The sequence below is a fragment of the Rhinoraja longicauda genome, chromosome 25 (genome assembly GCF_053455715.1).
Source record: "Rhinoraja longicauda isolate Sanriku21f chromosome 25, sRhiLon1.1, whole genome shotgun sequence".
In the NCBI taxonomy this organism is placed as follows: Eukaryota; Metazoa; Chordata; class Chondrichthyes; order Rajiformes; family Arhynchobatidae; genus Rhinoraja; species Rhinoraja longicauda.
Window position 1 is genome coordinate 6,479,148 of NC_135977.1, and position 27,424 is coordinate 6,506,571.

General features: G+C 39.7%; 2 protein-coding genes across 4 annotated transcripts in view; one reads left to right on the plus strand and one right to left on the minus strand.

Annotated features, from left to right (window-relative positions):
• Positions 1–2,585: 2,585 nt before the first annotated feature.
• Positions 2,586–26,335, minus strand: LOC144606027 (D-amino-acid oxidase-like). Of its 2 annotated transcripts, XM_078421795.1 has the most exons (11): positions 26,181–26,335; positions 17,089–17,314; positions 14,643–14,757; positions 12,420–12,496; positions 10,687–10,752; positions 9,800–9,854; positions 9,567–9,668; positions 7,067–7,149; positions 5,780–5,897; positions 5,551–5,649; positions 2,591–4,365 (listed from the first exon to the last, which is right to left on the minus strand). In XM_078421795.1, the coding sequence occupies exons 2-11, from the start codon at positions 17,280–17,282 to the stop codon at positions 4,234–4,236; spliced, it is 1,041 nt and encodes a 346-aa protein (XP_078277921.1). In that variant the 5' UTR covers positions 17,283–17,314; positions 26,181–26,335; the 3' UTR covers positions 2,591–4,233. The 2 variants fall into 2 exon arrangements, with proteins under 2 accessions (XP_078277922.1, XP_078277921.1); XM_078421796.1 differs by lacking the exons at positions 12,420–12,496; positions 14,643–14,757 and having other exon boundaries at positions 2,586–4,365.
• Positions 26,317–27,424, plus strand: part of ssh1b (slingshot protein phosphatase 1b) — a 47,340-nt gene continuing 46,232 nt past the window's right edge. For both annotated transcript variants that reach the window (XM_078421790.1, XM_078421791.1), the window contains exon 1: positions 26,317–26,596. In XM_078421790.1, coding sequence (XP_078277916.1) covers positions 26,534–26,596 — 63 coding nt within the window. In that variant the 5' untranslated portion in view covers positions 26,317–26,533. The remainder of the gene's footprint in view (positions 26,597–27,424) is intronic.

Genomic DNA, 27,424 nt, shown 5'->3' on the forward strand with positions numbered 1-27,424 from the left:
GATACTGACGCCTTCCCAGTGTCACTATGATTGGCTGGATTAAGACAATGAAATTCAAACCTTTGTATTTAAATTGTGAGAGAGATGTTTCAAAAGTTTACACAATGATATTGTTGTATTATATTTGTGGCAAGGGTGCAGAGAGCGCATTGCAATAAAAATGAAATACCTGCAGATGCTGGAAATCTAAAATAAAAACAGAAAATGCTGAAAATATTCCGCCGATCACAACGCATCTATGAATAAACAGTAAATATTCCAAGTCAATTATCTTTTCTCAACATTTAATTACTAAGAAAAATATTTAATGATTGGTAACATAGAAACATAGAAAATAGGTGCAGGAGTAGGCCATTCGGCCCTTCGAGCCTGCACCGCCATTCAATATGATCATGGCTGATCATCCAGCTCAGTAACCTGTACCTGCCTTCTCTCCATACCCCCTGATCCCTTTAGCCACAAGGGCCACATCTAACTCCCTCTTAAATATAGCCAATGAACTGGCCTCAACTACCTTCTGTGGCAGAGAATTCCACAGACTCACCACTCTCTGTGTGAAGAAATGTTTTCTCATCTTGGTCCTAAAAGACTTCCCCCTTATCCTTAAGCTGTGACCCCTGGTTCTGGATTTCCCCAACATCGGGAACAATCTTCCCGCATCTAGCCTCTCCAACCCCTTAAGAATTTTATATGTTTCAATAAGATCCCCCCTCAGTCTTCTAAATTCCAGCGAGTATAAGCCTAGTCTATCCAGTCTTTCTTCATATGAAAGTCCTGCCATCCCAGGGATCAATCTGGTGAACCTTCTCTGTACTCCCTCTAAGGCTAGAATGTCTTTCCTCAGATTAGGAGACCAAAACTCCTAAAGTTGGATTGATAACAATAATATGGACTGTTTTCTTTTCGAGGTGCCAGTGTTGGTTCTGAGTCTCTAATGTCAGGTCATCAACCTAAAATACTAACTTTGTACCTTTCTCCAGTTACTGCCTTCCAGCATTTTATGATTTTATATAAAAAATAGTCTGGTCAAGCATTTTACAGAAAATTAGTTTAAACCACAATAAAAATACTGACAAATGTTGTGCTCGTCTCAGGGCCACAACAGGTTTTATTCATTAAATACTGTGATGCTGATCTCAGAAGTTAGGTGGCAGGATTCAGTCGTTTAGCTGAGCCCTAATGAACAGGACAGATCAATGGAGATTCAACAATGAATAAAATAAACTCCCCAAGGCGGCAGTACACAATTATTAGTTCCAGTAAGTATGAATCTGATCATTTTTGTTCCTACTCCTTCTTTTCTAGTCAAGTACATCAACCAAGAGAGATGTTTTTAAGGTTGTAGAAAATAACCAACAAATAAGGTAGAGGAAGGAACTGCAGATGCTGGTTTAAACTAAAGATTGACACAAAATGCTGACTCAGAGGGACAGGCAGCTTCTCTGGATAGAAGGAATGGGTGACGTTTCGGGTCGAGACCCTTCTTCAGACTGTGTCTATCTAACAAAATAAGGTATCCGCATTGTGTAAAAACTGCAAAGTAATCATAGAAATTAGGAGGAAAATGGGCAGGTCTATGAAATGATAGCAAACTGGTAATACAGATATAATTGTGAAACCTGCAATTTTCGTTCTCAGTGTGTGAAAGTGGTGGATATACATAGTTAAGTAAATGTAGTGTTTCTATAGAGTTACAGCTGTTCTTGATTCTGGAACAGGACTGTGCTAAACATCTGCATCTACACTCCCGGTTCTGAAGTGCTCATGAGAACAATCAAGGAGATCTATTTGTTTAAGATATATAACAACTGTTGGGGTTCAGATGACTATTATACCCTATTCAATCTTACATGGTTCAGGGTATCAATGTTGAATAGATGCTACCATATAACTTGCTCTCACTAATTGCTATGTAATATACATCAATCCCATGGTTGCAAACCAGCATTAAAATCATGCTGGCTAAGATATTTCACATGGTAACCTTCAGAGTCCTGCAATTAGTTGACCACTTTTAAACTTATTCCCAATAGAATGGAATTCAGTCTATTATTCACTCCAAGAATTCATGTTTCTTTTAACATTGTCATTGAGGGTTTAATGTTATATCTAATAGATGCTATATATTATTTTGTAACTACACCTACAACCTTGAAGTTCACTGAATTTAAATTGGCCTCTAATGATATTAAGAATGCTATGTAAAGAATTCAAACAAAAGTTTGACTTTGTTACTGACATATACATTTGTCATTTATTTGCAAATGAAAATTTTAAGACCAAATGGAAATAAGCACAATTAGCGATATTACCTAAAGAATTTTGATTGACTACAAATGTTATCATGTTCAACCACTCATTTTCTGGGTAGGAAGCTTTGCGCCTCACTCAGATTCATATCTATGCCTCTGGTAATTTATTTTGTTTTGATTCATTTGTGAAATGTCATAGAAGTGACCTCTAAACTTCATGAAGGCTTCATAGAAACATAGAAAATAGGTGCAGGAGGAGGCCATTTGGCCCTTCGAGCCAGCACCGCCATTCATTGTGATCATGGCTAATCTTCTACAATCAGTAACCCGTGCCTGCCTTCTCCCCATATCCCTTGATTCCACTAGCCCCTAGAGCTTCATGGAAACATCAGGGAGGATTGGGACTATTGGTGTTCCCTCTTCCCAAAGTGTGGATATCAGTATTGGCCTGTTACAAATAATGTTCATGAATATCAGTCTATAAATATCTGGAATTCTTGTGTTCTCATTTTATTTCCAAACTGTAGGAAAGTGTTCACAGAGACTTACAAGCATACACTGTGCTTTGATGTCCAATGTTCACCTGCAGATAGATGCTTGCTTATACCAGGTAACAACTGTATTGTGTTAGAATTACTTGTTCTCCACACACTCAACTGGAACATTTTATTATTTGCACAATATGCAGTGTTTACATGATGGCCTCTTACAGAAAGACAACTTTTTTCTGATCGATGTAAATAAGATATTTTAAATTAACTGGAGAAAATTGTACTTATTAACAGTAAAGTTTGCAGTTAAATATAAAAACAGAACTTGATTGAATTAAGATTCTTTTCGCAATTCATTTTAAATTTTATTGAACTCATTTATTATAAATTCGTAAGACTATGAAAAAGCTGGATGTTTTGTTATTTCTCATCACAAAGCCAACAATGTCATCATACAATTTTCCTTGTTGCTATGAACAAGCGATCATTATATCACTAAATCAATTATTTTATAGCAATTTATTCACTTTTACCAAATAACTAGCATTTACTTATTGCCAATGCAACGATGTAATGGGAGCAATTTCAATCGTGATCTTAATTTTTATATTTTTATGTTATAAAATATATAGATCTTCTACTTTTTAAAACTTAAAAATTGTTGGAACTATTATTATAATCAGTCAAAAAAACACTAGAAATATATTATCTTTGTTAATAGATTTTTATCACTGAAATATGATTCTCAATATCCCATTTTCCTTGTCCACTAGATGTTAAAATATTACAAGATGGATAATTGTAAAACAATGCTGATCTCAGTAAAACGCTACTCAAGATGTTCAATAGTTTGTTATTTTCATTTAGATGAAAGAACAAAATTAATAAACCATAAATTTAGCCTAAGTTTTGCCAAAAGTTAAATTAAGATTTATGTTCCTTTTGGCATATTTCAAATCTTTGAAAAATATGTTTTAAAATTACCCTACTAATCTCTCGACACGATTTGTCAGGTTGACAAATTTGTCAGGTTGACGATTTGAGGTTGGACAAGGATAAACTAACACCCAGACAACTTTGGATAGAAAGAGCGATGTTTCGCACCTGTTATATCTCACTTTAAGAGGCATTCATTGATCCTCAAAAAGCTGCAGATTATACAGAAATAATCACTTTTAAATTTATTTTTATCAATCCTGTGAGCCTTAATGTGGTCACAAAAATTCATTACTTAAAATCACAGAATTATTTAAGATATTATTTGGCAGGGAAAATGTTGAATGCCCATCTGGGATAGGAGTTAGAAGGCCATTGAGGGAGGAAAGTTTGGGAATTTTGGAAATTACAGTGGATTAAACATTTACCATGACCACTAAACACGGCCACTTCCAAGCTTTCATCGGCTTTGATATCATTTACTAGATCATCACTGGAGAATCATCACTGGATCATCCTTGGGAATACAGAATGGCCTGCGTGACTGAGATGAATTACAGTCGGGATGGTATTTTCCAACTGGGCTTCCTCTCCTGCAAAATCTTGTCAAAGATATTTGCTACCTCCATGGCACAGCCCCAGTGGATAGTCAGGCCATAGCCTCCATGACCATAATTGTGAATCACCTATGAGACAAACACACTGAGTAAATCTGAAGAGGGTTTTGCTCTCTCTTTACATCAATTGGCATATTGAATTGAATTGAATATTATTGTGGGATATTATTAAATAGGATACCAAAGGGGGAAAACAAAATTCCATCCTAGGAAGGTAAAAAAACAGAAAATGCACAACAGTTTCATCAGGATATTTAAAATTGGTTAACAGTGAAAAAGTCTTCGCTATTCAGGAGATGAAGGATCCATTTTAATTCACACTGTTTTCTGTGCGTATGAAATGCACAGTAGTTTTACCTGCAGAATCCCTCTGTTAACCAAGACCTATCCATAAAAAATCAAGACGCAGGAACCTAATCTCAGGTCTGTTTTTGTAGTTACAAATAATAGTTATCTTCCATCCCCATTATAATAATTTAGGAGAAATGCAGGCATAAATATGAGCTACTGTAATAAATTGCTGTTAACGAACGATGGTTTTTGAACCATAATTAAGCCCAGCGGTAAGTCTAGGGAAAGGGCTGTCAGTTATTTAAGCTAACATCTATTCCACAACCAGCATCAACTACAAAAAAATAACTGGCTAATTATCAGTCTGCGATTTAAGAAATCTTATTGTATACAAATTGACTGCTTTGTCTGTCAACAATTCAAAAGTAATTATTCAGCTGTGAATTGCTCGGAGACATCCTGAAAAAGTGAAAGGCACTATAAAAATGAAAGTTCTTTCTTTACACTTTAATACTACCAGAACTGAAATGCTAAAGAAAATTTAGAATGAATAGATTAGGAATTAAATTATAGGTAGACACAAAATGCTGGAGTAACTCAGCGGGTCAGGCAGCATCTCTGGAGAGAAGGAATGGGTGACGTTTCCTTCTCTCCAGAGTTGCTGCCTGACCCGCTGAGTTACTCCAGCATTTTGTGTCTACCTTCGATTTAAACCAGCATCTGCAGTTTTCTTTCCTAGGAATTAAATTATGATTCATTCAGGCTTTCCAGTGGAATCAACAAATAGAAGATGGACCATATGCCATCAGCTATACTTAAGCAAATTAAAGAAAAGTTAAGAAGAAAATACCCAAATGTAACTTTAGTTGTCACTGAGGGAAAAATATTAATTTTATGTAACTTTCTTTCCCTCGTTTTATTTTTATCATGTGAAAAATTATTATTTCTGTTTTGGCATTGTACCTCAAATGTCTGCGGTCTTGATTTGAAGGTCTGTCGTTCCAAACGGATTCGGTTACGGACAGGTCGAAGTCCACTCCAGTCTTCGACTATCCTGGCGTTCTGTAAAGAATTTTAACTATTAATAAATGAACAACTGGTTTCCATATTACAGCATATGCTGCTGATTTATTTTGTATGGTGATGCTTTCTTTATTTTCCCCTCAAATTGAATGAAATCCTTAGAAACAACCTTCAGACTGGGTACAAGCTTGCAGCCACCTTCCCACACATTGTTGTGGTCCTTGGGATTGTTCTCCTCACTCCAATTCCCAAGTTGGAAGATTCCTCCCATGGTTACTAATTTGCTCCTGAAACAAGACCATAACAATAACAGTGACATATTATTTCCATTGAAGGTGATGCTGAACTTCACTAAACTTACTTTTCAATTACTATTACAACATACGTGGTAGAATACATGCAGAGGAATCGTCACATTTATTCATTTCTGACTCCGGTATGGGAGTCAACTTGCCAGTCAATTGGTTGTTAACTTGCCAGTTTGTTAGAACTTCTTTTTTTACCTTTTCATTTACATGATTCCTTTAGAGAGGGAAAAACTTATTTCATATGTACCATCCTGACTCAAATCCAACTACATTTTTGTTGATAGGGAGCTTATTATGTGAGGAAGCACTAAAGCAATTTGTTGAATACATTCACTCTGCATGGAAAGGCATGATGTGGAGGACTGATGAATCTCAATGAGCAAGGACAGAATGGGAGAGGTAGTGGGACTTGGCTGCTTTGGTACATTACATAACAACAACAAAAATCACATACAGTATATGCAAACTCACAAAACTCACATATCGGCTGTCAGGATGCTGAACTCTCTCCCCTCCCTTCCTCCTCTCTCCCCTGCCCCCATTGGACCTGGACTTTAACACCCCACACACACGCACATCCAGCACCAGACACTTTTTTTAAAAACGCATTTGAAGTGACTATATTTTATATTTTATGTTGATTGTTGTTTGCTGTGCCTTTTTAATTTTAACTTAGTTTTATGCACTTTGTTCCTCGGGATTGTGGGAAACGGTATTTCGATTTTCTGTCTGTGTAAACTGGCTGAGGATTGACAATAAAATTGACTTTGACTTGACTTGACTTGACTATCTGTGAAGAAGTGGATAGAAAACAATGTGGAAACATCGTCTTGTAGAATCATGCAATCAGAAGGTTTCTAAATTAAAGGATTTACAAATATAATAGCCAGTTAATAAATGTTCTAATCATTGTCTATTTTCTAACACAAGCAACAAAGATAACAGAATAAAAAAAACAAGTAAAGCAGCAGAGCCTGAGGGAAAAGGAGAGAGAGGATTACAACCAAAGTTAATGCAGCCCAAGAGGAAAGAGTAGGGAATATAGTTCCAGACAACTCAAGGCTTAAGAATAATGCAGCCAAAGATGTTGATCATCAATCTTCACCATGATTACCTTTGCAGCAATCAAGTGCTTTGATTATCCTTACCCTGGTAAAATATATGGCATAGAATAAATCCCAGTTTTCAAATCATGTGAGACAATAAAGTGCTTCATCCACGGTGCATAAACCTGATTTAAAAAAAATAACGGGTGAGAAATTAAATGACTCCTATATTAAGTAATTCAAAACCATTTTACAGCATCGACAAACTTTAAAAACATTGCCTGAGAAATTCTCTGGTGCTGTTTGAGTCGCAGCCTAGCAACTAGGGTTCATTTCTGACCTCAGTGCTTTCTGTGTGGTGTTTGCACATTCTTCACCTGATTCTTGTGATCATGTGGGGTTTTTTCCATTTCTAAAAGCTTAACTGGCCAATCTAAAATGCTCCTAATGTTTAGTTAGGTAAGTGGTAGAAAATGGAGGGAGGGGATTGATGAAAAGTTGAGAAGGATAAAATGGGTTAGGGAAGAATTAGTGTCAAGAAAGAATGCTTAATGGTCAGCTTGGACTGGGTGAACCAAAGGACCTATTTCTGTGCTGTACCTCTCTATGACTTTATGGAAAGTTCATCAGTCAGTGCAGCATCTACTATTTTAGCTATTGGCCTGTCTTTAAAAAAATTAGAAAAGGATGCAGCTCAAGTGTTACATGCTGCTTGACTATCCTACCGCAAGGATTTGCATGCTGCACAATTTCACAGCATGCAATGGAATGCAAACAAGCCTGAGTCTGGGGTAAGGAGGAAAGAAAGGTCTGTGGCAGGTAGGTTTTTGGATTGGAAAGGGGTTGGAGTATAGATTTGATGCTGGCATGTACTGAACTAGAGCATGCAAGTGGAATTTGGTTGTGGAGGTGAGATGAGTTGGGTGAGTCACAGGACTATGTTGGGCCAGAGAAGAACAAGTAGGTAAATGTGACCTACCTGAGCCAGTTTCCAAGCATCAAACGAGAGCAGCTGAAAGAGGTTTCCTGTGAAATATGGTACTACATAGCAAGTAGCACTATTATGAAATGGTTGGATTGGCAGTGCCAAAAAAAACAAATGCACTTCAGAACCAAATGAACTAATTTCTCCCAGCAATGCTGCAAAATAATTTTAATGCAAAATTTTAAGAACAATGTCGTTCAGCATATGTTTCATGAAAACACAAATTGTGACAGGAAGTGGCTGATCAAATCTCCAGAGTAAGATAATTTGACTCCGAAGTAATCTTAACTGAGTTCTACTCCACAATGGACTTTTGTACTTTTCAAATTAGCAAGTCTATTAGCAGTGATAATGCTACTTCTCAATTTCCTATGTTTTAAGCTGGTAGCAAAAGAGTAAAAAAGGATAAATGGGTCATTTTCTGGGTGGTACAAAATAACATTTATTAGGACACAGGAACCAGTGACAGGGCCTCAACTTTTTACAATTTATATTAATGATTTGGCTGAAGTTACCAAATCTGGTAACAATGTAGATGACACAAACATTGGCAAGAAAGTAGAAGCAAGGAGATATAGAGAAGTTAAGTGAGTGAGCACAAAAATGTAAAACTGTTCATTTTGACGGCCATCGAGCTGGCTAGAAGTCTCAGACTTTAGATACAGAGGTGTCTAGGTTTCCAAAGCATAATTTGCAAGAGGCTAAAATTCAGTTACAGCAAATAATTAGGAAAGCTAACAGAATGTTACCATTTATCGCCCGGGGAAATGAATCCAAAAGTAGAAAAGATATGTTTCAATTATATAGGGCATTAGTGAGGTCACATCTGGAATGCCTTGTGCAGTATTGATCTACTTAATTAGGGAAAGATTGTGAGGATTGCAGTTCAGAGAAGGTTTATTAGACTGATGTCTAGAATGAGCAGGATGTCTTACAAGTCAAAGTAGCTCAGTCTAGGCATTATCAGCTGGATTTTTGAAGAGTGACTCAAATATACAAGGTCCTGAAGGGTCTCCACAGGATAGATTTGGAGAGGATGCTTCTTCTTAAAACAGAGGTTTTTGATAAATAAGGTGACTAAAGGTTAATGCAGGTCGCACAAATACAGCGTTGAGGTTAAAATTAAATCATCAATTATCATACTAAATTCCAGAGCAGGTTTGAGGAACTGTATAGCAAATTCCTGCTTCAAATTTTTATGTTTGTATTTTAAAACAAAATATTCCAATTTATTCAGTAATTGTGGATTGGTCTAATTAACTGAAAAGGAAGTCTAAAGAGAGTAATTTAAAGATTCATTTGATCGTAAGGTTTCCCTGCATCTATTGTCTTCAGATTGCCTGTCAGAGCAGTGCAAATCGTCACTACCATTGCACTTATATTGTGGGCAGAGATATTGTTGGCTGATGATATATTAAAGCAAAAATTCTTTGAACTCAACCATTCAAATCTTAAATCATAACACCAACTAAAGCATCATATCCAGAGAGAACTAAGTAAAGGATCTTCCTACCTATCTTGCAAATATTGTAAAGAATTCATGAAATGGAAAAGGAGGAATGCAAATTTCCCCTCTTAATATCTTACAAGCACTAAGTATTAAATAAACATAGTCACCTTTACAATCTGTCCTCGAGCAGGCTTCAGCTCTGGGTCTGGCTGCAGCTCTTGAGCTCGGATGCCCGTACAGTTCACAATCACATCAAAGTCTGGAGCTAACTATTGTGGTGAGAAGCATTAAACAAATTATATGTTAGAACATATCTACATCCATAAAAACAAAGGCTGGACAGAAAAACATTTTGAGATAATGAGAATTATTTACAAGCATCAAAATTAGGTAGCAGTACCTCTTCGAAAGAAGTAATTTTCTTTTCAACAAACTTGACCCCACATTCTTTTAACCTTAAATATAAGGAAAGATAAATGTAAAGTCTGTTACTAAAATCTATATTTTCATTAATCATCTACCCATCATTTATGGAAGAGAAAAATAAAACACCATTATTTAACCTTTTCCTCTTCATGCAACGCTACTGAGCTGCAATGGACCCCAAAAAGAAAAGTATTGTGGAGGCACTGCACCACAGATGGTTCACACAACACATTTGGGCTGATCACAGGCAGAACAGTTCTGAATCCACGAAATAAGTAACTCCAGATGCGGGTTTACCAAAAAAGACACAACGTTTAGTTCAGTTTAGAGATACCCTGTGGAAACAGGCCCTTTGGTCCACCGAGTCCACGCCAACCAGCGATCCCCGCACACTAGCACTATCCTACACACGCTAGGAACAATTTTACTGAGCCAATTAACCTACAAACCTGTACGCATTTGGAGTGTGGGAGGAAACCAGAACACCCGGAGAAAACCAACGTAGGTCACGGGGAGAATGGACAAAGTCCGTACAGGCATCACCTGTAGTCAGGATTGAACCCGGGTGTCTGGCGCTGTAGGGCAGCAACTCTACCGTTGCGACACTGTGCTGCCCAAATGCTGTCGGCAGATCAGGCATGATGAGTCTGAAGAAGGGTCCCGACCCGAAACATCACCTATCCATGTTCTCCGTAGATGTTGTCTGACCCGCTGAATTACTCCAGCACTTTGTGTCTATTTCTAGTGTCTGGAATTTCATGTAAAGCCTTCATTTTATTTTACGTTGTTTGTAAAAATCGTTTGCCAACCATCTGTGGCTAACAAAATCTGAACAGAGATTTTTAAAATGTCAGAGCTTACTTTGCCATCACCCATGGTAGGTAGCTTTTCCCCTCCAACATCAGTGTAGTATTAAACCAACCATAGCTGAAAAACAAAAGAAGCTTAATGAAAAACTGATCTCTTGTCTGTTGTGATGGTTGAATGGCGGGTAGGATTAAGGAGCAATGTAGTCTAACCATGCTAAAATAATTTTTCAATTTACATAACAGAGCACAAATGTTTAACGCTTATTACAGTACCATTTATTAATGTGTTTGGGATTCAACACTAAACCTGCACATATTTTAAAAAAAAGTAAAGATGAAAAAGGAAAGCTTTCTGTTCAAAAAATTATTTTGACATCGATGCAAAACCACAGAGAAACCCTAAATATTTACAAATATACATATATAAAAGTAAGCTGCCCTTCAGGTTCAGATAAGAGCTGGTGCAACTGACCACTATATTGTGGAAATGTTTCCCCAAAACTGTCATAGTTATTTACATAGAAAATAGGAGTTGGTCATTTGACCCTTATAGCCTCCACCATTCAATACAACCATGACAGATACTGTTTCGTAATGTACTAAGCCCATATCTCCCTTACTAGTTGATGACTTTTGTGCCAAGAAATCTATCTATTTCCCTCTGAAATATTATCAATGATTTCACACTTTCTGTGGTTGATAATCCCATTGGATGACTGTCCTCCAAGTGAACATACTTTTCCTCACCTCAGTCACCTCTGTTTCCTGAGATTATGAATTGTTATTCTCGCACCCCACCAGTCAGAGAAAACATCCTCTCTGCAAATCATTCTACTCTAGTGATTTTGGCTCACTTTTTCCTCTTTCTATTGGCACAGTCTGGCTTGCTTACTTTTAGCAAACCGTAACACCCACAAAGTAGAAGAAATGATTCTAACTGCCACATTTACCTAATTGGTCTCACCTGAGAGATAAAATGTAAAAACAAAGAACTGCAGATGCTGGTTTATACTAATGATAGACATAAAGTGCTGTTGTAACTCAACGGGTCAGGCAGCATCTCTGGAGGAAAAGGATAGGTGACGTTTTGCGTATGGACCCTTCTTCAGACTGCTAGTCTGAAATCTGAAGAAGGGTCCCGACCCGAAGTGTCATCGATCCTTTTCCTCCAGAGATGCTGCCTGACCGGACGAGTTACTCCAGCACTCTGTGCCTATTTTCACCATAGAGATATTCCATTTGTTCTACCCATCCCTTCCCTCACATGCCCTGCTACTCAAAACTAACCTGTTTTCTCTCATTCCCAATTGTAAAGGTGGAACTCAGACAAGAATTGTTACCTCTATTTTGTTTTCCACAGATGCTGAGTACTTTATTTCAGAAATATTAATTTGCTTCCTTCATTCAAATCATCAATCTATATTGTGAGTACCTGAGACCAAGTACTGATCCATGCAGTATACTATTAGTCAACATCTGTCACACGAGAATGTTCCATTTATTCCTCCTCTCTGTTTCCTGTCTGTCAACCAGTTTTTAATTTCATGATAATCTTGACTGTATAAAAATTGATTTATGGCACTTTTGTAGATTAATGTAACAATTTTAACATTCCATGCTGGTCATTTGTGGCCAGAACTATTTCCTTTAAGTGTGCACTAATAGCCAAGTTTAGTTACTGAACGTTTTAAATCTGGATTGAATTTCTACATTCTAGGAACAGAGCCAAATATGAGACCCCAGTCTGTGAAGATTTTGGTTCAGAAACTTTGGTGCAAAAAATACCTAAATCCAGGAAACAGTTTGAGTTCCTTTGTTGTCAAGTGTCTAAAGCCCAAAACAGTGTCTTTCCAGGATGGGTCCTATGAAGAAGAATGAAATAAAGTTATTTGCATATTTCTCAGACTCTCAAAAGTTGTTTTTCTTGATTTTGGCTGCTACAAATCTCAGCTACACATCAAATGAACATTGATAACATGACAACATCTTGTTAGTCAAGTCATCTGTCTACCTGCTTCTGAAACACATGGTGCTCTTTATCATCAGAATGTCCATTCCATTAACTAGCCTGAACAGGACTAAGTAAATTGTAATCTGTTTGAAGTACAATGTCTTGTCTGTTGTTCAAATGTATGGTCACAATTTGTAAGGATCACTTGGAATATCTATCAGGATTCTAAAATTTTACTCGCTTCTAAAATAAATTTCAGCGTGATCTAATAATGTACATTTCTTGAATATTTGCTGGGAGTTTTCAGCAATCTTGATGTAGCCTCACCAGATATCTCTTTTTGATTTGGGCCAATGTATTCAAGATGCAAACACAAAACCAATTAAATTATTGATTAAGTTATTAATACTTGAATATTCAATATTAAATTACTCTGCTTGCTTCTTTTACAAATATATTAACACAATAAAAATAAGTGACACTGTGTCAATTTAATTATCAGCAGAATTATATCACATTAACTTATCAAATGTTGATCCATTCATAAGAACAGAATGAATTTCTTAGCACATTATCTTTTACAGCCCAAACATTAGGATGATTTTTTGTTTGTTCCATTTTAACAACTTAAAGAATCAGATGTGCTGCCCCATGTATCTATATTATCAACCTGGTAAATAATTGCTATATATCACCTTGTACTAAATACTGAATCAAGAAAGCTATAAAAGACAGGGTTGATAACCAAATTAAATATTTTTATTGCAAAACTTCATAAATTACTAATCAGAATAATTCTATTTAAGTTCATGTTGATATTATTCTAGGTCAAATATAATAATGAATGTTAACTCATTCAGAAACAGGCAGAACCAAGTCTATGCACAGCAACTTATTGGAACTGAAGATCATTTAGAACATAGACAAGTAGAGCACAGGCCCTTCGGCCCACATATATGTGCTAGACATGATGCCAAGATAAACTAATCTCCACTGCCTGCACATATTTCATATCCCTCCATTGGCAGCATATTCATGTGGACATCCATATCTATAAGCTTCTAAAATACCACTATCGTATCTGCTTCCACCATCATTCTGGCATCGCGTTCCAGGCAACCACCACCTTCTGTGTACAAAACTTGCCGCGCACATCTCCTTTAAACTTGGCCTCCCTTACCTTAAAGCTATGCCCTCTGGCCTTTGCCATTTCCACCCTTGTAAAAAGCTTCTGTCTACTCTATCTATATCTCTCATAATTTTATATAATTGTTCCTGGAGTTTGCGATCCTTCAAGCCCATGTTTTCCATAGGCCTTTTTTGGTGTGAAATAAGACAGCCTCCTCATTTCATTTTAAATGAATGCAAACCAACTGAAGTAATCTGCTTTCCTATTATTCATAAATCCCAATGGATTAGCATTTGGTTTATCGGGACCCTATATCCATCTCTCTTGACATCACCAAGGCTCATTTTCCCACGCTTCCTTAAAACTGACCAAAGCTTAGTTTCTCACACTCCACTGAAACTCTCCAGTGCCCCATTTCCCATGCTCCAGGGTTCACTGGAAAATTTATATTATTGTATATAATTTCTACAATTAAGGTGATTTAAAAGTGTGTTGGGGTCTTAATAACATCCAATAATCTGAAAATTCTGCCAGTCTGGCTTCACCAGAGCCCTGAGCCTGTAGGATTAAGAGAGCTTTACTGTAATGCAATGAGAAAACACCAACTTCATTTTAATAGGACAAAAAGTCAGACAATAACTAGGTTTTATATTTTTAGTTTAGTATTTTATTATTTTTATCGCTGTAGAATCTTGATTTCCCCAGAAGGTATGGGCTATGTCCTCATTGTGTTTGCAGATAACACCAAATTAGAAAGCAATTACTTGTGAGACTGGAAACAAAATTTACAAAAAAACACAAAGTGGATAAATACGGGGAATTGAAGTTTCAACTGTGCAGTCTTGATCAAATCCCATTGTGCCAGCCTAATTATTATGGGCACTAAACTGTCACTTTAAACATGATCATATCCAAGACAAACACTTACCGGCACTGGTTCTTTGAAGATGTTGTACCCAGACTGTAAAAACAATCCCATCTCATTTGCATCAGGTGAATTCATATAACTCAGTAGGTAATCAAATGTTTCTTTGTTCCACTTACTGCAGTTAAAATAAATTTTTTAAATGACATAATGTATTGCTCAATTTAAGCTTTATCACAAATATTTCCTAATCTGCAGAAATAACTGGGAATTCTCTGAAGTAAATATTACCTACATTACTCCAAGCATTATTATTAGAAGTTCTATGGGCTGGAGAAATCGGTAATGCATGTGTGGAAAGAAGAAGCCTATCCATTTTCACTTAATATGTATAATACTAAACTAGTGTAAAATTTCTCAAAAGGACTTTAGAACCCATAAACCAGTACCAGACACTAATGTAGCGATGCACTATCGGATAAAGGTTTACACATTTGATTTTACTATATTCAAGATTTCTTGGTTTGATTATGCAAATGTAATGGGAACCAGACACAGATCATACAATATCCACATTGAGAAGCTTGAAGCAGAATCACATTAGCACAATAAAAAGCCCTGTGCTTGTTGAAATTCACACTTTTACCATAACTACTCTCAAATCAAAGGCCTTTTTGGAGGTAATTAAATTGTGCCTGATAGCTATTTACAGAACCAGCGATGCTTTTCCTTTATAAAAAAATTGTCCTTTGTAAAAAATTGACTGTATAAAAAATGGAGGTCCCTTCCAAAGCACTGTCTCAGATCTAGATGGTTTTTTTAAATTGGGAAGTATTACAAGTTCTGTAGTTATTATGAGCTAAAGAACTTGTAATGTAAAAAAAAAACAGACTTCATGTTCCTGATCACTGTGTGGACTTTCTGCTAGATAGGCAAGATAAGTATCAAATCTGGTTATGATATGTATCATGATCAAATAATAGAATCATGGGGTTGTATAGAATAAAAACAGGTCCACTGGCCCACCATATTCTATGCTGAAGATCATGCTTATCCCAATAATCCCAATTGCCTGCATTAATTCCCTATCCCTCTGTGCTTTGTTAATCATGTGCCTCTCCAGATGACGCTTAAATGTTGTTACTGTTGTTGACTCCACCACCTCTGCTACAACCCATTCTAAATACTAACTACTCTTTGTGTGAAAGATTTACCCCTCAGATCCCCTTTGAACTTCCTCCCTCTCACTTTAAAACTAAGCCCTCTGGGGCAGGTAGTCAGAAGCCAATTCCTGTGGTAGGGAAAAAGATGGTGCCATGTTTGCTTGCATACCATGGGAAATAGACTCCTGCAGTCAACCTTATCTCTTGTAATTTAATATATATTTATCATGTCACCTCTTAGACAGCTTCACTCCAGGGAAATCATTCTCATCCTATTCAAACTCTCCTCTACCTCAAGCCATCCAATCCAGGCAACAACTTTACTAATCTTTTTGCGCCCTCTCTTGCTTGACACCCTTCCTGTAGCGTGGTGAGTAGAACTCCACATAATACTCCAAGGCTTCACCAATGTTTTGTACAACTACAAGATGACGACCCAACTTTTGTACTCAATGCCTTGGCTGATGAAGGCAAGAATGCCATCTTCCAAGTCGCACTAGCTTCTCATTTCCTCCCCACCTAAGTTGCACTAGCTTCTCATTTTCTCCCCCACCCAAGTCGTACTAACTTCTCATTTTCACCCGACAAACAGCTTACAATGGCCTGTTTCCTCTATCATCGTTACTTTTTTGCATATCTTTCATTCATTGTTCTTTATCTCTCCACATCACCGTCTGTGTCTCTCGTTTCCCTTATCTTTAACCAGTCTGAAGAAGTCTTGACCTGAAACGTTACCCATTCCTTCTCTCCAGAGATGCTGCCTGTCCCGCTGAGTTATTCCAGCTTTTTGTGTATGTCTTCACAATCACCCTGCTTAGTAGTGTTGCCACGTTCGGTTAACTTTGCATTTGTACTCTTAGGTTACTCTGTTCAGCAACACTCCCCAGAGACCTTCCAATCATCGTGTATGCCCTAGTATAACTTCACAAAATGCATCACTTCACACTTGTTTGGATTAAATTCCATATGCCATTCCTTTGCCGATCTCCCCATGAATCAATATCCTGTTGTAACATTAGACAACTTTATTCACGTCCACTGTGCTACCAATTTTGGTGTCTCCTGCAAACTTACTAGTCCTGCCACCTGTGTTCTCCTCCAAATCAATAATCTGTCATTTATCTTCCAAATCTGCCATTTATGTTCTCTAATGAAGAATAATCTGTCAAAAAGTTGCTCATGCACATGAAACCATGAGCTAGAAAGGCTGCTCTTTCAGAATGAAGGAAGAGGAAATCAAAGAAAACAAAACATAATGTGTCAGATATAGTATATACTTAAAAAAATTATGCAATTTGTTGTATAATTTTATATCTATTTATAATTTAAAAAATGATTCTTCTTACACTTCCTCCGGCTTCCCTTCGTCAAGTACATATGGCTGCCAAAACCCAGCAGCTCCATCACTTGTAGTATTTGGTGTAAAAGTATCTGCATGAACGATGACAGTTAATGGCTTGACTGTGGGTTGAAATCGATTAATGATGCTTTGAGCTGAAGATAAACCAATTACTCCAGCTCCAATCACAGCAACACGCATTTCTGTCCTGCAAAATGTTGTCCAACTAATTCCTGAAAAAAGAAACAAAGGAAAATGATTCAAATATTCGGCTGTAGGACAGATTGGTGATCAGAACAAAGTCTTTGACCTTCGGTCCTACGATAAAGTAACAATGCACTAATCATTAACTAACTCATTTGCAATGTCATGAATATGAAACCCTCTGGCTGTTTACATCGTGTTAGATGTAGTTCACTTGAACTGGTCTCATCTCTAAGTTAGAAAGTTGTTGATTCAGGAGAGTATTCTCTGGTGTCCTGTCCAAATATATCTTGTAAAGAACATTGTTACAACTGATTACTTGTTGATTGCACTATCACAAAATGCTGGAGTAACTCAGCGGGTCAGGCAGCATCTCAGGAGAGAAGAAGGAATGGGTGACAGAATAAGGTGGTTAACACAGTATATGGGATGGTTTTCTTTATTAACAGACCAGTTAATACAAGTGTAGGAAGATCATTGTTAAACCTTTACATAGCATAATGTTGGATAATAAAAAGTGAATCTATTCCACTTGACAGAGAGAGGTCAAAAACCGTGATTGTACATTTGAAACCATTGGTGGAAGGATTGGTGGGGATTGTGTTGAAAAATATAATTGCTTTCAGGCAGAGGTCTAGACCCAAACAACTTCTGGCTGCTTTTACAAACCGTGAAGGACCAAATACCAAGCGCAATGAAAACGCATTGGTACAGTCTTCTGGTCAGAAAAAATTCAACAATCATTATTCTTTGGTTTGGGATTACATTTACCACTCTACTTTGGACAGCACAGTGGCGCAACGGAAGAGTTGCTGCCTTACAACGTCAGAGACCTGGTTTCGATCATGATTATGAGGTGCTTGTCTGTACGGAGTTTGTATATTCTCCCCTTGACCTGCATGGGTTTTCTCCGGGATCTCTGATTTCCTCCCACACTCCAAAGACTTACATGTTTGTATGTTCATTGGCTTAGTATATTTGTAAATTGTCCCTAGTGTGTGTAAAAGTGTTAGTAAACAGGGTTCGCTGGTTGGCCCGGACTCGGTGGGCCAAAGGGCCTGTTTCCTTGCTGTATTTCTAACCTAACCCAACCTAACCATCAGATTTTAATTTTTTGAATAGTCTATCATATGGTAACTTATCAAGGTGCTTGTTGAAACCTATGTAAATTACACCAAATATAGTGCAGAAACAAGGATTTCCAGAAGTTGCTTTACACAAAAGAACAGGCAGCATCTCTTGAGAACATGGATAGGTAATGTTTTGGGTCAGGATCCTTCTTCAGAAATACAGTGTCCTCATTGACCCTTCGTATTAGTTCAAAAATTTCAACAAGATAGAACTTTCCCTTACAATTCCATGTTGACTGTTTCTGATTAATTTGCATCTTTTATAAATGAAGATGTATTCGGTCTTTTAGAATGAATTCCAATGATTTGCCACTACCGATATTATGCTAAAGGGCTTGCAATTACTTTGTTTACCCCTTCCTTTTTAAACAATAATGCGATTTCAATCCTCAGGGTCCACTCTTGTAGCCAGGGCAGATTGAACAATTGTAGTAAAAGTCTCCTCCTTTTAATACTGAGATACTTCCTCTTTTACTACATGCCGTCTAATATTTAATTTCCTCTTGAACCACAAAATTGGTATTACCTTCCATCTTCTTTATTGAAGACGAATAGATTGTTTTCTGTTTTGAATGTCGTAGAGTACACATATTGCCAATACATATTAAGTGTCAGCACGTCATAAGTAAACATTTAATGTATTTTGGGGAAAACCGAACAATGAAACCACATGATATGAATATCCAATCTTTTTTTTTAACATTCAAAGATCAGCAAAACAGCACCTTGAATGGTACAGGATAGTTGTATGATTTTTAAGATCCATTTCCCATTATAACCGATTTATGATTGCACTGGGAAAAATTGTTATGCTGTTATAAATTTTTGCTGAATTAGTTAGATTTTGTGTTGAGTTTGCACTCTCCAAGAAATTACAGGTGCGATGGAACTTCGTGACCTGCAAGTTCCTCTCTAAAATACACATTGTAGGAATATACAGAATACAGAGCTTTATTTGTCATTCGGTACCGAGGTACCGAACGAAATTACATAGCAGTCACACAAAAAAAAGAACACAAGACACATGACCCCAACACAAACGTCCATCACAGTGACTCCAAACACCCCCTCACTGTGATGGAGGCAACAAAACTTCCACTCTCTTCCCCACGCCCACGGACGGACAGCTCGTCCCCGACCGACCCGCACAGTCCCCGCAAGGGGATGGAAGTCCCTGCGGCCGAGCCGTACCGGGTGCTGAAACGTCCCGTGGCCGAGCCGGGCGATGGAAGGTCCCGCGGCCGTACCGTGCGCTGCTAAGTCCCGCGGCCGAGCCGCACCGGGCGATGTTAGGTCCCGCGGCCGAGCCGCACCGGGCGATGTTAGGTCCCGCGGCCGAGCTGCACTGGGCGATGTAAAGTCCCGCGGCCGAGCCGCGCCAGCGATGTAAAGTCCCGCGGCCGAGCCGCGCCAGCGATGTAAAGTCCCGCGGCCGAGCCGCACCGGGCACTGTTAAGTCCCGCGGCCTAGCCGCACCGGGCGATGGAAGGCCCCGCGGCCGAGCCGCACCAGCGGTGTAAAGTCCAGCGGCCGAGCCGCACCGGGCGATGGAAGGCCCCGCGGCCGAGCCGCACCCCATGCCGTGAGGAAGAGACCTAAAAGAGAAAGGTTTCCACCACCCCCCCACCCACACCCACACCCCACACACATACACAACCAAAAAAAACAAAAAAAAAACATCCCAACACCGACACACAACAAAAAAAAAAGGAAAAAAGACGAACAGACTGCTAGCGAGCCGCAGCCGTTAGGCGCCGCCACTTCCGCTTACTATGTCACTATTCCTTCATTATCTCTATATGTATAAATAGATGCGCTCCCTCGCTGAAAACTCTATGGGAATTCTTTGCAAGAGGAATTAAAGCAGTTCAAGAAGCAGTTCACCCTCTCAAGAAAAATCAAGAGCAGGCATTAAATTCTGACCTTGCTAGCATGTGCAAATCCGGTAGATGTAGGGAAATCATGTAAATCATTGGATCCGGTAGGGAAATCATGTAAATCATTGGAATTCTCACATGAGTGTTCAATACTGAGATTTTTGCATGTTAAGAAAATCAAGGCAAATGGTCATTGACCTGAAATGTTAATTCTGGTTTTCTTTCTACAGATGCAACCTGCCCTGCTAAGTATCTCCTGCATTAGTTTGTTTTTATTTAAGGGAAATGGGGATTGAACAAGAAATTGGACTTGAGGTAAAGGACTAATTAAAAACGTTATTGAATGTTAGAGCAGTCTCAGGAGGTTGTATGCCCAAGACTTATATTGATTGTATTCTTAGAACAAGAAACAAAAAACAGGTCTCTCTGAGAAAATGGTCAACCTTCCACCCTGAATTCTAAGACTGATTGATTTACATGTTTATATCTACTTATTAAACCAGGTACTATGCTTTTAGAAACTTATTAACACAACAGGCTGTTGTGGAAAGGGTTAAGCTTAAGTCCTTAAGTTAAGGTTCAAAGGTCAGAACATGAAAGGACCTGGCAAAAGTAGATGTTTTCATGTAAAACAGCATCTGCCAACTAGGCGTCTTATAAAAGAGAGTTAGCAAGCGTGCAGGGATAGCATGTTCAGGTAAGGGTAAAAATGAAAGATGGTAAGATTAGGGAATCTTAGATGACAAAGGTTTGAGCAAAGGAAATGTTTGAACAGAAAATCAGAGGCAGGTGACAGGTGTAGGCAACCACAATCCAGCAGGTCCTTTTGAGGTATATAGAGGGTATAAGAGAGAACATAAAGAAATTAGGAATGTCGGAATGCAAAAAAATTATGAAATATGTTTTGCAGATGAGAAGTACATTACGAGCAAGAGTGCAGTTAGGGAAAGAATGAATCCCATTCGGGACCAAAAGAGTAATGTGTGAAGTCAAGGGATGTGAGCAATTCCTAAATAAATGTTTCTTGTCTGTTTTCACTAAGGAGAAGGACAAGGAAGATAGTGAGTTCAGGGAGGGCTATGTTGATTGCCTGGAGATATTTGTATTTTCGTCAGCTACATGCACCTAAAGATTGGAAGATAACTAATATTGTTCCTTCATTTAAGAAGACCAATAAGGATAAGCCAGATAACTACTTTGCGAGTGAGCCTTATGAAGCAGTAGGGAAATTATTGGAGAAAAATTTTGCTGAGATGGAAAGGCAAAGACCATCTAGGGATAGTCAGCATGACACTGTGAGGGGAAAATCTCGTCTTATTTTAGTTTTTTGATGAGGTAGCTAAGGAGATTTGATGAAAGCATGGCAGTAGATGTTGTCTACATGTACTTTAATAAGACAGTTGACAAGGACCTGCATGGTAGGCTGGTCCAGAAGGTTAAAGCACATGAGATCCAAGGCAAAGTGGTTAAAGGGATTCAAAGTTGGTTTGGTGATAGGACGGTAGTGATGGAATTATGTTTTTCTGTTTGGAAGTCTGTGGCAAGTGGTGTGCCAGAGATTGGTACTGAATCCTTTACTGCAAATGATATATACTAATAATTTGGATGCAAATGAAAGAGGTATGAAAAATAATTTGCGAGTTACATGAAAATTGGTGATGTTGTGAATAGCGAGGAAAGTTGTGCAAGGCAAGGCAGGATGCTGATTAGTGGAAAGAGGCCGGTGGAATTTAATTTGGGGAATTGCGGGATGATGCATTTTTGGAAGTAAATGAGGTACGACATATACAGTAAATGTTACGGCTTCAAAGAATGAAGAGCAGAGACGTTGGGTTCCATTGTTTCCTGAAAGTGGCAATCCAGGTCAATAGGGTGGGGAAGACAGAATAAGACAAGCTTGCATCATAGGTCTGGGCATAGGATATAAGAGTTGCAACGTTATGTTTCAACGAAACAAACACACTAAAGTTGGCATACTGTATTTAGTTCTGGTCGGAAGGAAACTGGAGGAAGGATGTGATTGTGCAGGAGTAGGTATAGAGGAGATTCATCAGGGTATGTTTGGATTGAACAATTTTTATAATGGGGAATGATTGGACAGGCCAGCTAATTATTTTCCCTTGAGTGATTGAGGCTGAGAGATGACCTGATAGAAATACAGAAGATCATGAAAGACATAGATAGGGGAAGATAGTCAAATTAGATTACCCTAATATTGGTGCACCTATCTGACAAATGATTTTGAAGGATTATGTGGAGACACTATTAGTGAGATTCCTCCAGCACTTAAAAGGCCATACTGAAAACAGTGCATGTTTCTGAAGCAACAGGGGTTTGGGCATGTTAGAGGCAGGAAACATGTTCCCAATGTTAGGGGAGTCTAGATCCAGGAGCCACAGTTTAAGAATAAGGGGTAGGCCATTTAGGACGGAGATGAGGAAAAACTTTTTCAGTCAGAGAGTTGTAAATCTGTGGAATTCACTGCCTCAGAAAGCAGTGGAGGCCAATTCTCTGAATGCATTCAAGAGAGCTAGATAGAGCTCTTAAGGATAGCGGAGCCAGGGGGTATGGGGAGAAGGCAGAAACGGGGTACTAATTGAGAATGATCAGCCATTATCACATTGAATGGTGGTACTGGCTCGAAGGGCCGAATGGCCTACTCCTGCACCTATTGTCTATTGTCTATTGATCGTTGATGTTTTGTGGACATGGTGCTGGATTTGAGATCTTGGCCCCACTCACATTTTACCTCGATTGACCAAAGGTCAAAATGGAACACTAGATTTGGTTGTGAAAATTGTTAATGATGTCTGTCTTCGCCAAGAGGTTTTGAGACATATGACAAATATGAAAAGATATAGTGTGTCATTGGGGAACTTTATTGTTGAGGAACCAGTGTTCTGCATTGGAAACAAATTGGTAGAAGATCTTTGTCTTCTGGATATTTAACATGAGGCCTATCCTTTTATATGTTTTACAGAAAGTATTAAGAATGACTTGGGACCTTGGCCATTGAATGTGCACATTTTCAAGTGTTATTTGCATCCTAAACCCTTTGACTGAAATTAGAGTGACTTTGGTCAAAAGTAAGACCACTGTCATAAGCATCTATGTCAAAACATCAAACTATGATTAAGATCACATCTATTGTACCGCTTGATGGACAGAATAGGCATTGCAACGGTGAGAGTAGTTTTTAATTTCCTGGGAGATGATGGTTATGAAGATTACTTACAAATAATTTCCAGGCAAATACCACAATCAGACTTGGCTACTTTCTTCAGGATAGTCATGATTATAACATCTCTGAGATTCCCCTGGCATGCCCTCCTTTTCCCAGATGAGGGCAACGAGGTCATGAATTCATGCCAAAAATACCTTCCTGACACTTTTTCATGTGTCAGCATGAATTTGTTCTTTCAGGTGCCTTATTGATTTCAGATTGCTGACCGTCCTTTCCAATATCCATTTCAAACTGGGATAGTGCCAGAATTATAGTGGATGGTGTGCTGTAGGACAGAACCAAGGACACTTGTGCCAATCGCCGTTTTGCTAAGAATATCTTTGAAGTGCTCCTTCCAGTTAATACCGATTGCTATTCTGTCCTCGATGAGTTAATTCTTCACTCACATCGAGATGGGTCCTTTGGTGTTTTGTCATAGTCTTGACTGTACTGAATATTATAATTGGTTGATTGATGGATCCCCTGTTTTCCTTCAACCCATCATCTGTTGTTCTGGGTCACAAGTTTTTTGTTGCCTGTTGCTCTGGATTTTTATTTTCGGACACATAATGGTATTTGCAATCCATTAATGTCTTACAATTATTAGTTCCTGTTCCTAGTCATTTTCATTGATTCAGGAGTTATTAGTGCTTGTCATGGTCCGAGTCACAACATTTAGCAAGTGCCCATGATGGATGAAGAAATGCTGGCTTGTACTTGTTTTTCTGATGGTATTCATTATGATAAGACTTATAAGACTTTATCCTAAGTTTTTGGTTAGGGAACTCTGCTGGTGTTAGCTTTTCCAAGTCCTTTACCAGGATCATCCTGTGGGAAGGGCAGCATCTCAACTGCCTGCCATAAACAGGGCAGATACAGTGAAGAAAGAGCCTGGAGAAATATGATCAAAGATAATACGAGAAGAGACCATTGGATATTTTGCACTGAGAACATGCTCCACGGACATTCAGTCTCTACAAGACAGAGATTGGTTCGGCAAACAATAACACTGTTGACAGTGGGGTTTATGGTAAACTCTGCATTGGAGTTCAAAATGTGGTTAGGTGAGAGTGAGTGTCACTGATAAGTGGAGTAATTGATGGCATGATAACAAATTATTGTGATTAGAACTTGGGAGTGCTAAGGGGCTTGAGTTCAGGACCCAATATTATTTACTTTCTTCACCCTATTCTCAGATCTTCTATATCTTAAGGTTCTCCCCATATTACTGAGTTCTGGCCTGCTCGTCTTTCCATCTTATGTTCTTAAGACATAGAAGCAGAATTAGGCCATTCAGTCCATAGAGTCTGCTCCGCCATTCGATCATGGCCTATCAACTTTTCACACACAACCCCATTCCCCTGCCTTCTCCATGTAACCTTTGATACCCTTGCTAATCAAGAACCTATCAATCATCACTTTAAAGGTACCCAATGACTTGGCCTCCAGAACCGTCTGTGGTAATGAATTCCACAGATGACCACCTAGCTAAAGAAATTCCTCCTCATCTCCATTCTAAAGGTACATTCTTTCATTCTGAAGCTATGCCCTCTTTTCCTAGACTATACCACTACTGGAAACATCCACTCTATCTAGGACTTCCATCTTATTCTCTTTTTAATTTCTCATTGCTGCCTTCAGGGCAGCATTGGTAATGGGCAGCAAAATGGGAAATAGAGATATAATACTGCAGATACTGGGAACTTGAGTGAAAGACACAGTCTTGGATTAACTCAGTCGGTCAGGCAGCATCTGTGGAGGACATGAATAGGTGAAATTTCTGGCGGGGACTCTTATTTTGAGACTAATGGCAGAGTTTAGATAAGAAACAAATATCAAACTTCAGCCTTGTAATTATCAAATGGCCAAAGATTACATTTCAATACCCTGCACAGTGTAATAGGACTCTGAGGACCACATTTGACTTTGATCTATCTCTCTCCCTCCTTCTCCCCCTCCCCCTCCCCCTTCTTCCCCCCTCTCCCTTCTTCCCCCCCTCCCCCCCCCTCTTCCCCCCTCCTCCCCCTTCTTCCCCCCTTCTTCCCCCCTTCTCTTCCCCCCTCCCCTCCTTCCCCCCTCCCCCTCCTTCCCCCCCTCCCCTCCTTCCCCTCCCCCTCCTTTCCCCCCCCTCCTTCCTTCCTCCCCCCTCCTTCCTTCCTCCCTCCTTCCTCCCCCCCTCCACCCTCCCCTCCCCCCCCCTCCACCCTCCCCTCCCCCCACCCTCTTCCCTCCCCTCCCCACCCTCTTCCCTCCCCCCCACCCTCTCCCCTCTCCCCCCCACCCTCTTCCCTCTCCCCCCCACCCTCTTCCCTCTCCCCCCCCCCACTTCCCTCTCCCCCCCCCCACTTCCCTCTCCCCCCCACCCACCCTCTTCCCTCTCCCCCCCACCCACCCTCTTCCCTCTCCCCCCCACCCACCCTCTTCCCTCTCCCCCCCACCCACCCTCTTCCCTCTCCCCCCACCCACCCTCTTCCCTCTCCCCCCCCCACCCACCCTCTTCCCTCTCCCCCCCCACCCACCCTCTTCCCTCACCCACCCTCTTCCCTCCCCCCACCCACCCTCTTCCCTCCCCCCACCCACCCTCTTCCCTCCCAAAGGGTCTGACCCGTCGCTGCATGTGGTGAAAAGAGGATCAAATAACGAGCCGCTTTAAAGTTCTCTGTACCTTGGTTTGTGTGTTTAAGTGAAGCTGGGCTTCTATGTCAACTTTCCTATCCATGTCTGTGGACGGCTCCTCCCATCGCGCTGCGCGCCCTGGCCTCGAACCTCTGTGCGCGCGGCGCTTTCGCCGTTCGCGCGCCGGCTCCGTCCCGTCCCGCCCCGCCTCACGCTCGTGCTCGTGTTTGCGCGCTACCGGCCACCCGCGCCTCCCCAACGGCAGTGCGAGGAGAGGCGCGGGGAGGGAGGCGGTGAGCGGGTCGGCCGTCCGTCCGTCCATCGGTCGCGGGCCTCAGCCGAGCGCGCCCGCCGAACCTGCGCCCCTTTCCTCTACTATCCACTCTCGAAAAGGCCACCAGGATGGCCCTGGTCACGGTGCAGCGTTCTCCCACTCCGAGCGCTTCCTCCAGTCCCAGCGTGTCGGTGAGTGTCGTCCAACGGTCCGGTGGGGAATGTGACCGGTTGGGAATACCTATGTTAAGGCCTCTTTCGGACGTGTCCATTGTACCTGAAAGCTCATATAATTACGTTTAAATGAATTAAACGTACGCCGCCTGGCTAAATATCTTCCATGTGCCGTTGACCATATTTAATTACATAATGTTAATGATCAGTTTAATATACGTTATTCGGGTTGAGTTTACACTAGACAATGTTAACAGTATTAACATTAACATTGTGAAACATACTCGTGGTCCAGTATGCAGTTAACGGTAAAATATATGGAGTCAGAGACAACAACATAGAAATGTGCTCTTCTGCCTACTTTGTTCATGTCAGCCATCTAGTGCCCTCCATAATGTTTGGGACAAAGACCCATCATTTGTTTACCTCTGTACTCCACAATTTGAGATTTGTAATAGAAAAACAAATCATATATGGTTAAAGTGCACATTGTCGGATTTTAAAGGCCATTTTTATACATTTTAGTTTCACCATGGAGAAATTACAGCAGTGTTTATACATAGTCCCCCCATTTCAGGGCACCATAATGTTTGGGACACAGCAATGTCATGTAAATGAAAGTAGTCATGTTTAGTATTTTGTTGTATACCCTTTGCATGCTTGAATGGCTGCTTGAAATCTGCGATTCATAGACATCACCAGTTAGAAACATAGAAAATAGGTGCAGGAGGAGGCCATTCGTTGTGATCATGGCTGATCGTCCCCAATCAATAACCCGTGCCTGCCTTCTCCCCATATCCCTTGGTTCCACTAACCCCATGAGCTCTATCTAACTCTCTCTTAAAG